Raw genomic sequence first — 11,695 nt, 5'->3', positions numbered from 1 at the left:
TTATCAATGAAATCTAAGCTAGAATTTACCAGTGGGTCTAGTCTTGGCGTTGTTTACTTCTTCTTTGATATATTCCATGTTTTCACTATATCTGAAACACAAGTCAGATATTATTGAGATGCAAAAGTTACTGGTAATTCCAATTTATTTGCTTTTAGATTTTTGAAACCTTTTCCAAAATTGTGATTATAACAATAAAGATCATTAAAGTAGAGAAGCTGTCACCATTTAAAACTGTAATTTAAAAATCTATCTAATATTCCCATTTGTTGAAAAAAAACTGAAGACTCAATTATGAAAACATAGTTTATTTTCTCATTCAGACTTCTGTAGTTTATTTTTACAAAATAGCAGACAAAATTTGCTTTATAGTCATACATATCGAAATATATATATATAGCACTTAAGTTATAAACGCATAGCAAAATCAGCATCACTTAAACAGCAACCATGTTTTTCACATAATTAGGATTTCTCAGGAGATAAACATTATTTCAGCTTGAATATGTAAATAGTGTTTGAGGCTTTATGTCAGCTAGTGTTTACAAAAGCTAGAAACTAAAAAGCTAAAAACTACCACCACCGGCAAAAGTGATGAGCATTAAGACCCAGTTTTGCAATCATGCCATAATAAAGACTGAAAATCAGAGAAAGCCTGAGAAAACTAGTGACTTCAGTGCAACTGCCATAGCTGGAACTAACTAATTGTGATTTAAAGATGTATGCTATGAGAATCCAAAAAGGATGCTTCTGAATCATCTGTTGTTGGTTTCTTTATGATCCAGCCATCTCTTAACCAGGTTAGATTATGCCCCCTGATCATCTAACTGTGATAAAGGGAAGCTGTATAGAGACTGTCTTCATCTCTGAAAAAAAAGAAACACAGCATAAATCAGTGTTTAAAAATTGTACTCAGAAAATACATATATTAATTGTACAACTTAATATCCAGGGTAGTAGTTATATCAATTTATAACATCATGCATGCCTTGAAAGTTGTACAAAATGCAAACACTAAGGTATACTTCATTGTCCTCATTTTACTGCTGTCTCAGTTATTGGAATAAAGAATAGTGTTTGTCATATATTTGTAATTGTTTATACTATATAAATTTATATTAAATTATAAATTAATTAAATTCACATTTATATTTGTTTGTATCTTTAATATTCTACCTCTTTGTCAAAACGATTTGAGGTACCTAAAACAAAAGGCATATATATATATATAATAAGATGGGTAAAATAGAAATTAAAAATCAGGACTACGGAAAGGAGAAGGATAAAATATATTAAGGGCTTCCAAGGTGGCTCAGTGGTGATGAATCCGCCTGCCAAGCAGGTGACTCAGGTTCAATCCATGGATCAGGAAGATCACTTGGAGAAGGAAATGGCAACCCACTCCAGTATTCTTGCCTGGGAAATCCATAGACAGAGGAGCCTGGCAGACTACAGTGCATGGGGTCACAAAAAGTTGGTCACGACTGAGCAACTAAACAACAACAAAATACATTAACCATCAGCAATGATTAGTTGAACAGAGGACCAGTTTTGGCTGCAAGCTTTCTGGTAGCCAGGGCAAAAAAGGAAACACAGTAAGTTGTGTCATTCTAGGAATCATAAAGGGAGAAGGAAATCGATTCTATAAGAGAAAGTTTTGCCTTAGTACCAAATTAAAGAACAAAAGGAAAAGTTCACATGAGACCTTATTTAGGAAAACATCTGGTAACCAATAATAGACAATGTCCTTGACAAGTTTCATGAAGAACAGCATTTTACAAGCATTCTCTAGGACACTGCTTCCTCTGATGGTATCAACTAGAGGTCTACTTGGACACTCTCCAGAATTGCTTAGCTGGATAATTATGCTATTAAAGCAAAGAAGTAAATTTTGTATAAGTACCACAAACAAAAGCACTGCAACAGACAATGCTTTATACAGATTGCAGTAGCTCTGTTTACACTTTATACATTAAAAATGCCTTTCTAGCATTAAAATCTAGTTTTAAAGACAAAAAAAGACAAGTTGACCAAACAAGGACATCTTAAGAATAATTTACTCAGCCTCTGACATTTTTCCAGGGTATTTTTACCTGCTCTCTTCTTTCAGTTTCTTGGCTGCCTGTGTTGATAACTTAATCTGCAAGTCCAGCCTCTGCAGGAAATCTCTGGCTGATACTTCCTCAGGCTGCATGGGCTGAACATCCAATTCTTGAGGGCTGGGAGGAGAGATGTCTTCCCCAGCTGCTACCAGCTCCTCTTCATGAGAAAAACTATCAACAGTTTCATTTTCTGGAGAATCTACTGAGTTAAGTCCATTAAACAGCAAAGGCTTCTCTGATATAACTGGGATGTTCAAAGTTTTCTTCAGAAATATACAATCATTGGTAAACAGTTTGTTTGCCCTTTTAATTTGTTCCATCTAAAATGTTTAAAAAAAAAACAGTTACATATAAATAAATCCAAAAGTAGGGCTTATTACACAACATAAGCTAAAAATATTCATGAGTAAAATATGCTTTCTCTGGATCTGAGATTCTTGATTCCCAGACACCCCCAGTTATTTCAAGAGATGCCAGAAAATTCTCTTTCACAATTTTATAAGAAGAAAGACTAACTTTTCCTCAGTTGTATTATTTCCCCTCTACAGCAGCTTTTACCAAACAACTTAAATCCCTGAAGTTAAAAAATGTAGAATATTTAGCAATTATTTAATACATTTCAATCATATTTTAACATTTTTATTATCTGATTTAAACAAACTTCCCAGTGCAGTGATTTTCTTTATGGAGTTCTTCCCATCTCTAGAATTGTGTTTGGTAAATTTAATGGACACAGGAGGTGGTAAAGGAAGAAAGTACAAAAATTAGGAAGAATGGTGTAGGCTGGGACTGCAGTCATTAAGGCCTCACAGAGAAGGTGGGGCTCTGATTTTGACTGTCTTGTGGTTTAGATGGGGGCTTGAAGAATGGGTAGAACTAGGACAGGTAAGGAAAGAGGTAGGGAGCACTTTACATGGAGTATCTTATTTTCTCTACCTTAAGGATTAGGTACTTGAAAATCCACTTTACAAATAAAAGAAAAAAAAATAAGGAGATTATGTACCATGGAATCATCATGCAATGGGGAGATGCAGAAGCCAGAATTTTATACAGGTTTCAAAACCTCAAACTCTTTCACAGCCTGTGAATTCCTCCAAACCAAAGAAATGGAGATGGAAGGTGAAAGGGGAAATGGAATTTGTACATGTTACCTCATTTAACCTTCCTAATAGTTCTGCAATATAGATTGAAGTGGCATGCCTAGGTCCCCAACTTCGGGTAAGTGCAGACAGCATCCTTGGCTGTGCTGGTCCAAAAGTGTCAGGGAAGTACCTGTTTAGGTTCACCACACCATACTATCATGCATCTGCAGACTTCTCCAGCCAACTAGCCTGGGAACTTGCACCATGCTAGTAGGCTCTTTATATGCACTATACCATCTAATCTTGTGAGATATGTCAACAAGACAGCTTGGAATAATAGCTAAGCACACAGGTTTGGGGATGTGACAGATATGTTTCAAATCCAGCTTCACCAACACTAACTGTCTGAACATAAATTTGTTACTTATCTCATTATGCCTATTTCCTCATGTATAAAACAGGTATCATCTACCCTTCACAGGGTAGTTCGAGGGATTGAATGGGAGTTTATATGTAAATATGCATACAGGATAGAGGCACAGATGTAAAGACATAGATGTGAAAGAGAGAGACAATTTAGCAGTAAATGGTACTTATTTCCATTTTCCTACGAAGAAACTAAGGCAAAAGAGATGACTGATCTAACCAAGTGCACATGGTCTGTATAAGCCAGAATTTCTGTCTGACTCTGAAGTCCATACAACACCAAGATTAAAGTACATGACTAATTGAACCCAATTTTGGGATCCTTTAATGCCAAATCGATTGAGTGAAAAAATTAGATTTCTACTTCAAAGAGCCTGAAAAAATAAGTCAAATAAAATACACCCTGTTCCTCCTGCTTTCTAACTATAAGCTGAATCCACAAAATAGCACATTCAATGCTATCTTTTATTTTTTGTGGAGGTGGTCCTTTATGTTCTAGTTTCTAGTTAAAGGAGAGAAGGCAAGGGTGAGAAAGAGCATATGCAGACACGTTTTAGGGACAAAATTAAAATCTCAGAATCATTAAAGTGTCTCTGGTCTAGCTTAGGCTTAGATTTGAGCCACTTAAAGAACTTGAAAATGTGTCCACAACAGGTTCAGGTATATCCTAGTCTGCCTTTAGGATCTCTTGTTTTCACCACCTAGCATCCACGTCCTCTAAGGGCTTCCGAGGACACTGAGCCCTCTCCTGGCTCCAGGGTGAACACATGACTCATTCCTGCCCTTTGAAGCATCACGGTGCCCAAGCTGTCCTGACAGGTCACACTCCCACCTAGGAACAATTCAGAGATGCAAGGAGACTTCTGCTGGGTCTGGGAGGTGAAGGACTTCTATTTTTTCTTCAAGAAAGAGATGGGTCTGGAGCTGCTGGCGGCCATCCTTTTACCACAAGGAACTTAACTACAGGATCACCTTGGAGGAGATCCATTAGAGCTTTGAACCAAAGCCTGAAGCCTGAAAAACCTCATGCCCTTCAGTTCCAGTAATAAGCCAGTAAATGACACTTTTTTTTTTTTTCGCTTAGTTCAATTTGAGTTTTCTGTCACTTATAAATGCAAGAACCCTCTTTGATACAGTGCCCTTTGAAATACTTATTGGCGGAAGCCTACAATTGCTAAGAGTCACTGCAATCTGGAAATAATGATGGAAGACAGAAACAGCTGGGAACACCAGGATATGGTTGTTGAGGATGGGCTGGGAACATCAACCATAAACCATAAATTCCCTCAGGACAAGATCTGCTCTTTTTATAGCTTCCTAGGTCAAGCAAAGATATATACACTAAGTGCTTAGGATGGATGAATGAATTAATTAACATAGGTCAGAGAAATTGGAGGAGGAAATGGCAACCCACTCCCATATTCTTTCCTAGAGAATTCCATGGGCAGAGGAGCCTGGTGGGTTACAGTCCATGGGGTCACAAACAGTCGGACATGACTAAGCATACACGAACACATGCAGAGAGATAGGCATAAAAGATGAACCCAGAGAAGTAACCAGAAAGCGGTAGTCAGTTACCTGTTGTGTTGGTTTTTCTCCCTTTAAACCCACCCTCAGCCCCCAATCCATCCCCCAGTCTTCTTGAGCCTGTTCTGACCCCAGGAGGCTGACCTCATCAGAACTGCACTTCCCAAGCCCCTTGTTCTTGGAATTCCAGTCGGTGTTCCAAAAGAAGGCTGCCAGCAGAATGGCCACACCATGACTCTGGTGCCTGCATCCCTCTGGGGCAGAGTTCCTGCCGGGAGCCCTTTGTCCACTCCTCCCATCCTCCTCAGTTTCGGGTACCACACTCCTTCCCCAGCCCTCAGGTCTAGGAGTAATGTCTCCCTGCTGTTGCTAGTCTCAGGTGCTTCACCATCCCTTAATCAGATTCCCACTTCTACAAATGTCTCTGCATTAAACCCTCAAGGGCCGCACCCTTGGAGTGTGCTAGCTGTAGTCTTTGGGGACCCTGATACATCTATCACTTAGAGCAAGAAAGGCCATCATAGCCAGGCAAGGGGCCGATGACAGGAAGCACAAGACAAGAGACAGTCCACAGCTGGGTAAAGCCAGGGAGTTCCCAGGGCGTGAAGGGCTGGGCCCCCCAGCTCTCGTGCATGCCACTGTACCACTGATGCAACAACAGAACTGCCTCTTTTAACAAGTCTATGAGCTTCTCCAGGTCAGGTCACCTCCATTTCAGCATTGCCAGCAAGTATTTAAGTTATACGTTGAGTCTGATGGTCTAGATTCTAAGATGACACCCAGATGCCAGCATCAAGAACATCAGCAATATCCAGACACAGTTGGCATCAAGGTGGGAACCAATCTAAGGACCGGCAAATTTGAAACTGAAGGTGAAAACAGGTAAATGAGGTTAATATAAGGTTGCAAGCAGAAACAAGGGCTCTGGCTTTACCATTTTCTAATCATTCCCTATGTCTGTTTTCTTTTCTGTAAATTAAGGAAAATAATAGTACTTTCTACACAATATGATTATTATGACAATTCAATGGGTTAATTCATGTAAAACATCTACAACAGTGCATGGCACACAGGAAGCACTTAAAAATGCTAGCAACTATCATTAAATTTGGTTAAAAGTGAGAAAGCAACAATAAGGGCAGATCCTAACATGTATTCAGCAAATGAAAAGGAGGTAGGAATTTTCTCTCAATAAAAAATATTTCTCCCACAAAGTAAAAATACATAAAGAAAATTTCATATAAACAATCCCAGATGAATAACATGTTGTCACTGCCCCCAAGGTAACAGCATTGTTTTTTTCTTTTTAAAAGCTATTTAATTTGATCTTAACTTATTCTTTTTTACAAGTATAGGCTCCAAACTCTGTAACCAATAGTAAAGTTAAGTAATGAAACCAGCCATGCAAAAAGTCAGGGGAAACAAAAAAGGATTCTTGCCAGAGAAAGTAGTTGCAAGGCCCCAGCTGAAATTTCATGGCTGAAATGTAGGGAGTAAAGAGCAAGCTGTGGGTCACTCATATAATAAATAAAATTTGGATTTTATTTTAAATGTGATGGGAAGCCATTGGAGGGTATATGGAGGAAGTGAGTGGAATGATTTGAAGATCATCCCACTTTATGGAAAATGGACTGGTAGAAAAGTGGCATTAGTGGAAACAGGAAGCCCAGTTATAGAAGAAACTGCAGTAGCACAGACAAGGGATATAAATAATCCCAAACAGTGAAATATTTTAATTTGCTTTGGAATGTTTTATACTTTCATCTGAACTTAGATGGGTCTAAGGTTCTGGGAATTTCACCTCACATAAAACTAAGAAAAGTCATGATTCAATCCAAGGAAAAGCTGAAAAATTCTGCACCTTTCCCCACCTGCCCTCTGTTCAGTATCTCCAACTACCCAATGAGTGCTGAAAATAGAAAGTGTGACCTTTTCAGAGTAATGCAGATCTACCCTTTGTTTCCTGAGGGCAGATGACTAGGAGGGGGAGACACAGCAGCCAAATGCTTTCATTTTAAGTCTTTCCTAATCAGGACTGAGTAGCATGACTCAGTGAAATCTACCATCTGCTCACTAAGAAACAGATCACGGAATAATCGAGTAAGAGCTGACAGGACAGCCCCAAGGACCACTGTGGTAAAATCAGGTGGAACAAATCTGTCAACAACTTGTTTAAAATGACTCCCCAGTAAATACACAGTGCAAAGGTGAATTCACTCTGAATTCACAAAATGTCTCCCGAAAAGTGATCTCAATAGCTGCCGTTGGGCCTGATCAAGAACTCTCCCCAAAAGCTGTTTTGGATCACCTTCATCAGGCCACCTACCTAACTGAAGATGCAATATTCAAAGCTTCTTTTTCTCCCTCTCCATTCATTTAAAACAAACAAATAAACAAACAAAAAACCCTTCCCAAAACATTTCAGGATACATCATAAACATTTAACACAGCACTGTGTCATTTATGGAATATTTTCACATATACTCAACCTCATTTGATTATTATTATCATTATAGGAAAACAAGACTTAAAGGATTTTCTCAAGATCATTTCCTAGTGAGTGCTGGATTCAACCTCCTCACCTGGCTGTCTCCTATTAAATTCTAAGGGTTGGTGACCATCAGACTTCTCCTTTGCCATGTGCTAATAAGGAAAAGAATTTATTTCTTCTCCATGTTATCTCAGAAGAATATATGAGATCCCATTTATGAAATGTCCAGAAAAGGCAAACCTAGAGATTAGAAAGCAGATTCGTGGTTATCTGGGATGACGGAAGGGAACAGGGAGTAAGGGATCCTTGCAAGGTGATGGAAAAGTTCTAAAATTGGACTGTGGTGATTGCTGGAAGGCCAGAGGCAGATGGGCCCCCCAGAGTAAAGCAACTGGAGATTCATTCTCTATTGATGGAAACTCCAAGACAAGAATAGTAGGACAATTAAGGGAGGCGGCTGGGCCCTGCTCAGACCACATATTTCTCGAAGTCAGGAGACTTCCCTGACCATACACGCGCAGAAAGGCTCCTTGGAGGCCAGAGGAGAATTCTGTCAAGGGATGTTCTACCCAGACGCCTTTTTGGTAGAATCCATCCTGGCTAAGAGATGTGTGCACACACAAGGGTGGATCCTGAGATACACCAAATATGGACTGTGAACCAGGCAGATCAAACTGATTGGCCAAAGGAAAACTGGAGAAAAGGCCCACAAAAATGATTCAAACTGCCACGAGGGGCACAACTCAGGGACTCTCCCTCTGAGTCTGCCCATGTGTCTATCCACACATACTGTACTCTTTTTTCTCTCCTAATAAATACTTTACTTGCCTCAGTACTTTCTGTCTTCGTAGAAATTCTTTTTGCAAAGCCGAAAGGTCAGGGCCCTTGTCATCGACCACTGGTCTAGTAGCTAAGATCTGGTGCCTTCATTGCCATGACCCAGCCTCAGTCTCTGACTGGGAACTTAAGCCCCCACTCCAAGCCACTGCAGGCTGAGGCCACCCGAGATCAGCTGCACAACTCTTGAAAAATCCTTGAACTGTACACTTAAGATGGGTGAATTCTACAGTATATAAATTATACTTTGATAAAGTTGCTTTTAAATAAAGAAGGCATGAGAATCTATTAAACCCTAAAGCTACTAAGGGCTACCTTAGTACCATAACTCTTACAACAGGCAATACTATTTATTTATGGTTCTCTCCCCTTTGACCAGCAAAGTCAACAATTTCCTACAGTAACAGCAGAAGGGGTTAAAGTTCTAAACACAAAAGATTTACATACACTTACATTTCTAACTCACCACACTTGTTCCCCCTAAAATGAAAATCATTTCACCTTTTCTCAGCAAGGTGACTTCTGACAGGAGAAGTGTGAAAAAGCAAGTGGGCTCAACAGCTCATTGGAAGACAAAGAGAAGACCCTAGGAATAAAACTGGACAGGAAGTGACTCTGGACACAGGGTGGGGGGTTGGCACAACTGTCTGGAGAGGGTAGAGGTCAGGGAAGTTGTGAGGGGGTAAACAAAAAAGACAAAGTTTGTGCACATAATAGCTTCCCTTGCTGCCTGTCACTCACGTTCTAGTTATACACAGGGCTTCTAAACAGAGAGTTCCCAGCTGTCAGTTCCCTCCACAGGCTTGCCCCCAATGAAAGGAACTGGCATCACCAAAAAAGTTGTAGCAAAATATAGAATACTGGGTTAGGGGAAGGGACTTAATGTCTCAGTGGACATAAGCACAGCCCGGGAAATTCCAGCCCCAGCAAGTCTGCGTCTGTGATCTGAACTATATTTAATAGCTTCTCAATTCATCCTCCGTAGTTTCAGTTTCCCTCACTGAGGTCTTCCGTGGCCACACCATTTGAAATTGCAGCCACAGCCACCAGCCTAAACGCCTTTCCCTGCTTAATTTTTTTTCATTTTGCTTGTCAGTACCTGACATATAATAAGTAAACTTTGTTTACTTACTGTCTCCACTGACTAAAATATAAGTTCCATGAGGATAAGAACTTTTAGTTATTCACTAATGTATCACCAGAAAGGTAGAAGCTGGGGGAAAAAAAAAATCTGATGAATGATAAACACTATTGAGAAAGCAAAACAGGAAAGAGAGGAAGGGCACTGGGGTGAAGGAAGGCTGTAATTTGACATGGAGTGGCCTGGAAGGCCTCAAGGAGGAGATATTTAAACAAAGACTTGAAGGCAGTGAGAGGGTAGGTCACAAAGCCAATATCAGCCGCATGATTTGCAGGTCCCAAGGTGGCCTAGCTGGTAAAGAATTCACCTGCAATGCAGGAAACATGGTTCCGATTCCTGGGTTGGGAAGAAGCCTTGGAGAAGGAAATGGCACTCCAGTATTCTTGCCTGGAGAATCCCATGGACTGAGGAGTCTGGCAGACCACAGTCCACAGAGTCTGACACGACTGAAGTGACTGAGCACACACACACAAGGAAAGTGAAAATGTGGGGCCACTGTTAACAAATTAGTAAACATTTAAAGACAGCAACAGCAGAGCATTAACTGCAGGATTCCTCTAAGCGTGGGGTTTATGGGACTGCACAGGTCCCCCAGCTATGACACGGCCCTGCACACAGCTATCAGGAAAAGTGCTCCCCACAGATGGATGGAACAGCAAGTTCAAAGATCCCAAGAAGGGACACTGCATTTTGAATGAGAAAAGGGGCCATGTTTATAAAACAGTAACATTCCTGGGCTCCTTTACTGGATATTCTGATCCAGTAGGTTTGAGGTAAGCTCTAAATCTCTAATTTCTCATCACCTACCCCTTTAAGCAATTTAATTTAAATACGATGTGGGTGATCTTGGCAATCAATATGAGAAACTTAACTAACTCAACTTCTTTCTGTTTAATTGAGGAATGAAAAACCTTTCTGCCTTAACTTCCACATAAAACCAATTTTCAATGAGTAAATTCAATTAACATCTGTAGTTAATAACTGCAATAATATCACTTCACTGTTATGGTGAGTATCTGCACTTTTACTAGTTCTGTATAACCAATGGGAAGAGTCTCTAAAAATTTCATCAATTAGAGTTCAAAGTCCAAAGTAAATGAGAACCACTGGTACTCAACCAAGAGGGAGGGTTTCTCAGGGAACATGTGGATAAATTTCTAGATGGGAGTGGGGGGTGCTAGTGGCATTTACTGGGCAGAGAACAGAGATGCTGCTAAACATCTCACAATGCACAGAACAGTCCCCTGAGACAAAGAATTCTCCATTCCAGGGGCGCAGTTAAGAAACACTAAAGTAGATTGTGGTTACAGATTATAGTTCCCTATTCACTATATTTGAGCTTAACATCTTAAAATTAAGTCTTTATAAAGGTAATGAAAAATCTGACTTACACTTATTAATGAGAAGAGACGATAAAGTTATGAGGAACAGGATCTACATCAGTGAAAACAGGGATTAGAAAGCATTTGATCAAAGGTGGAGAACTGCAGTGAACAGATGTTCAGGAGCTCTGAGCAACCCAAATGGAATCATGGAGGGCAATGAGGAGCAGAGAGACTGCTACGGGTAGGGGCCAGGGAAATGACACTCTCTGGATATCATGGATTCCTAGGTACAGTGAGCCTGGCCTAGTATTAAATAGAAAAGATGCACAGAAACCACAAAGAAAAGACCGTCCTTCTGGAGGAATCAAAATGAGAAAGATAGCTCTTGATAAGACTAGGATAAAAATAAGGATGGAAGTCAGAAGTAATACCTAGAGCAAAGCAAATGCTTTATCACTGTGCTAATTCAAGCTAATCTCAATGAATAAGCATTGGAATATTGGAATGGAATACTGGAAAATATCCTTACCTCTCCTCTGTAAAAAGGAGATTAATTACACCTATCTCCAAGCCTTAGGAAAATCAAATTGAGTAAGAACAAGATGGTACTGGACAAATGCAATGCCCGGCACACAGCAGGCATTCAACAGAAGGTGTAGCTACTGATAACCTCCTAACTGCTTCTTCTGGCTCTGACTCAAACCAGTCCCCATGAATGCAAATGTAAGGACTGCCATTCTATGTTCACATTTAGAAACTCCCAA

General features: G+C 39.9%; 1 protein-coding gene across 5 annotated transcripts in view; it reads right to left on the bottom strand.

The window, feature by feature from the left end:
• Nucleotides 1–292: 292 nt before the first annotated feature.
• The window catches only part of LYSMD2 (LysM domain containing 2), a 31,444-nt gene continuing 20,041 nt past the window's right edge, over nucleotides 293–11,695 (bottom strand). For all 5 annotated transcript variants that reach the window (XM_065940278.1, XM_065940280.1, XM_065940277.1 and 2 more), the window contains 2 exons: nucleotides 2,094–2,422; nucleotides 293–866 (listed from right to left, as the gene is read on the bottom strand). In XM_065940278.1, the coding sequence (XP_065796350.1) occupies nucleotides 824–866; nucleotides 2,094–2,422 (372 nt within the window). In that variant the 3' untranslated portion in view covers nucleotides 293–823. The remainder of the gene's footprint in view (nucleotides 867–2,093; nucleotides 2,423–11,695) is intronic.

The sequence above is a fragment of the Muntiacus reevesi genome, chromosome 7, assembly GCF_963930625.1.
Source record: "Muntiacus reevesi chromosome 7, mMunRee1.1, whole genome shotgun sequence".
NCBI lineage: Eukaryota > Metazoa > Chordata > Mammalia > Artiodactyla > Cervidae > Muntiacus > Muntiacus reevesi.
This window is presented reverse-complemented; position numbering and strand designations above follow the sequence as displayed.